Source organism: Propithecus coquereli, unplaced genomic scaffold (genome assembly GCF_000956105.1).
Source record: "Propithecus coquereli isolate 6110/MARCELLA unplaced genomic scaffold, Pcoq_1.0 Scaffold5, whole genome shotgun sequence".
NCBI classification, from domain to species: domain Eukaryota; kingdom Metazoa; phylum Chordata; class Mammalia; order Primates; family Indriidae; genus Propithecus; species Propithecus coquereli.
Genome location: NW_012150840.1, coordinates 13,385,421 through 13,389,626, shown reverse-complemented (window position 1 = coordinate 13,389,626; position 4,206 = coordinate 13,385,421). Strand labels below are relative to the sequence as shown.

Below are 4,206 nucleotides of genomic sequence, written 5' to 3'. Positions count from 1 at the left end.
TTTAGTTGTCCAGATCATTTCTTTCTATTTTTTTAGTAGAGACGGGGTCTCGCTCTTGTTCAGGCTGGTCTTGAACTCCTGACCTTGAGCAATCCACCCGCCTCGGCCTCCCAGAGTGCTAGGATTACAGGCGTGAGCCACTGTGCCCGGCCTTTTCAGGATTCTTAAATGTTATTTGTTTGCTAACATATGTAGGTATGATGTTATACATTTATTTGCAAAAACCCTACTATAAATGAAAGAATTGAGTTGGAGTATATTTTCAACTAATTATAAAAATAGAAATACTACATTTGGTAGAATTAAGTATGCTAGAAATTGTTGCATAGTAGAAATCTTTGTTTTTGTTTTAAAATAGAGAATAAGTTCATCCTTCATGTAAATTACCTAAAATTCTGACATGAAAGGCAAGTCTTTTAGATGATGATAACCTTACTACAGGTTGAACATCCCAAATCCAAAAATCTGAAATGATCCAAAGTCTGAAACTTTTTGAGCCCTAACGTGACACTCAATGGAAATACTTACTAGAATATTTTGGATTGCAGATTTTCAGATTTTTGGATTTGGGGTTCTCAACCTGTAAGTATAACACAAATATTCCAAAATCTGAAAAAAACCCAAAACTTGTCTGGTACCAAGAATTTCAGATATATACATACATATATGCTATACATATAGCATACAGTATATAATGTCTGAGTTTTTAAAAGTCCAGACAGAATAAGCAGTGTAGCCATTTGTGAAGGCTACAGCTCAATTAAGCTCTTACCAAGGTTTAACCTGGAAGAGAGATGGTGGCCATGCTCTAAAATTGACCCAAAATTTTTAAAGCTCTATAAACAAATGTTAAGAGCTCAGGTTTTGAGTCAGATCTGGGTTTCAGTCCTGATTCTAGCTCTTAACTCACTGTGGAATTTGGGGCAAGTTGCTTAACATTCTCTCAGTCTTAGTATCCACTTCAATAAATGGAGAGAATTGTTGTGAAGACTACATCAGATGATTATAAGCACACTTAGCATAGGGTCTGGCCCACATTAACTGCTCCAAAAATTGTAGCTAATATTGTTCAAGCTGTTCTTCCTTGGTCTGACACAGACACTTTGAATGAACTGAAGTAACTAAACTATGCTTTTTTCCCCCCTCTCTCCCTCAGACCCTAAGAAAACCACAAATACAGTATATCCAGAGTTAAAGAGTTTCCTGGTATCAATTTTAAAATCATTTTTATTGTCAAATCATGGCCCTACAGGTTGTTTGAATCTCTTAGGCCAGTAGTTCTACTGTATCAGAATCACCTGGAGGACTTGTTTTACAATCATAGATTGCTGGGCCCCACCCCCAGCGTTTTTCATTTAGTGGGTCTGGGATTGGGGCTTGAGAATTTGCGCTTACATCATGTTCCCAGGTGATGCTGTTGGCTGCGAGTGAGGTCACTCTTCAAAAACTTCTGCCCTAGGCCTAGGGGGAGAAATAATAATAAGCTTCCTTGGCATATAATTCTGTCCTTATAATAGAGCTATGTTCAAAAGCAAACAGGTTTTACAGTGGCATCATCATAGCTCACTGCAACCTCAAACTCCTGGGCTCAAGTGATCCTCCTGCCTCAGCCTCCCAAGTAGCTGGAACTACAGGCATGAGCCACCACGCCCAGCTAGTTTTTCTGGTTTTTTGGTAGAGATGGGGTCTCGCTCTTGCTCAGGCTGGTCTCAAACTCCTGAGCTCAAGCGATCCTCCCGCTTCAGCCTCCCAGGGTGCCAGGATTACAGGTATGAGCCACCACGCCCAGCCCTAAGTCTATCAGTCTTTAAATAAGCAGTCAAAAGGTTTACAGTCATGTAAAATCTTAGGGACAAAAAGCATTTTAAACAGTATCTGTCCTTATGATATCTGATATTAGCATGTAAAATCCAGGGAAATTATTTGTTCAGAGCCTATGTAGGAGCAGCTGCCTACATGGAGTGATTTTTGAGAACACCACAAAAGACTCCCTGTGCCCAAATATCACTTCTCACTATGAATGATGCCAACAGTTATTATGCCATCTCTACTTTTTTATTCCACAGTTAGGGATATGGTTTAAAATACAGATAACCCTGCTAAAAATAATCCATTGAATTTATTAAATTGATTCTGGGTAATCCAGGGTATGTATCTATAAAGCAATGTTTAGTTTATATAAGTCCCCCACTTTCCCATACACAAATCTGTTTTATCTGTTTAATTCCTTTATAAGTAGAAAATGTGAATGAAAAACTGCTTTCAGGTTTGCCTGTATTTGGTTGGGAGGTAGAGCTGGGGATTGGATAGAGCTAGAAGAAGATAGGAAAGGTACATTGGAAAGCCTAAAAGCACTGAGGGCCATAAATGGAAAGGGTTGCTTAGAGGGGGAGCGTTCACAACAGGAGACAGAAAGCTAAGTTTTCCTTTGTCTGATTGTCTTTTAATCACTGGAGTTGTATTTATTTATCAGAAGTTTTAAGTTTATGCCTTTTTTTTCTAGACATGTTAACAATGTATTAAGCTCCTGAACTTTGCCTTACCTTTCCAGTGATATCTTAGAAATGCGTAGTAAATATTTCCACAATTCCCCTAAAGGGCAACTAGAAGTTTGCACATCAAGGCTTAGAACCTTGAGCAGGGTCTTCTAACTTGGTGACTAGACATGACATGACAAAGGGAGCCTGAGCGATAAGGAGCTTGCCATGGCTGCTTGCAAAAGCATATGTTGCTGATGATCCCTCTACCCAAGGCCTATAACAGTTAATATAATTGAAGAATCATAAGCACTACCTAAGATGATTTATTCATTTAAATTAACTTGGCATACTAATATATTAAAACCTAATTTTAAGCTGGAGTTTGCAACATTTTGCCTTATGTAAAAACAGACTTATTTGTATGTATGTAATTGTTAGTACTATAACTCTAAAAAAGCTTTAATACCTTCTGCTCGCTCCAGGGTGAAAGATTGAGCCATGCTGTAGGCTGTGCTTTTGCAGCCTGTTTAGAGCGTAAGCAGAAGCGGGAGAAGGAATGTGGAGTGACTGCTACTTTTGATGCTAGTCGGACCACTTTTACAAGAGAAGGATCATTCCGTGTCACAACAGCCACCGAACAAGCAGAAAGAGAGGAGATCATGAAACAAATGCAAGATGCCAAGAAAGGTACAATCTATTCCAATACACTGTATGTTTATTTAATTCAGTTTTTCCCAACAGGGTAAAATTTTAAGCTTTTAGGGACAAGTTTTCTTTTGATCAAGGAGAACCCTTAGCCATATAAGAAGACCTTAATAACAAAGATAAAAATCTTACAAAAGTGCCTTCCTTTAGAGTGGCTAGTTTAAGGAAGGCTTCAAATCTACTCTTTTTGGGAAAATTGAAAGTACATTCGAAGAAGCTGCGAAGATATCTGTTACCCCCTCCCTTCCATCCCGAAACAGATTTTTAATTCTGAGGTATCTGATCTCTGTAAGAAGCAAATGCCATTAAGTACCTACATCTTGAAGGAAGAAGCATAAGTCCCAGGGTTTAGGGCTGCAAAGGATCCACTGACTGTGATGCTGGCAGAGATTTAACAGTGATACTGTTTTGATTAGACTATTGCTGTTTTTTAGTGCTTTATAGTCACAAAAGTCTATAGATTTTGAGAAGTCAGCCCCTAACTCTTTTTCCCATAGCCCTCTGTTAATTTTAGTGTGTGATTTTGTAGAATGTGAGCTGTTTCTTTAGGTACACATGGAATCACAGCAGAAATGCCTATACAAACATTCAAGTTACTCAGGAGTCTGTAAATTGGAGTTGGGTATATTTTAGAACTAAATGATAGGGCTTGAAAACGCTTTGCATTCTTGTATATAGCTAGGGTTGAAGCCAAGAAGAAGCACAAAAACAGTTCAGTTTAATAGACATTAATATAATTTTGATAAATTTTTTACTATGTCCTTTTAGTTCTAAACCGGCCATTTTAGATAATATCATTGATCTAATAATGACCTAAACATCTCTAATTCTTAAGCCCCAAAAAAGCATAACTAGTAATCCTAGCTCTCTGGGAGGCTGAGGCAGGCGGATTGTTTGAGCTCAGGAGTTCGAAACCAGCCTGAGCAAGAGCGAGACCCGTCTCTACTAAAATTAGAAAGAAATTAATTGGACAACTAAAAATATATAGAAAAAATTAGCCGGGCATGGTGGCGCGTGCCTG

General features: G+C 38.3%; 1 protein-coding gene across 1 annotated transcript in view; it reads left to right on the top strand.

Annotated features, from left to right (window-relative positions):
- The window catches only part of NUMB (numb homolog (Drosophila)), a 91,743-nt gene that overhangs the window by 77,502 nt on the left and 10,035 nt on the right, over nucleotides 1-4,206 (top strand). Inside the window, exon 5 of the mRNA XM_012656052.1 lies at nucleotides 2,963-3,167. Within this exon, the coding sequence (XP_012511506.1) occupies nucleotides 2,963-3,167 (205 nt within the window). The remainder of the gene's footprint in view (nucleotides 1-2,962; nucleotides 3,168-4,206) is intronic.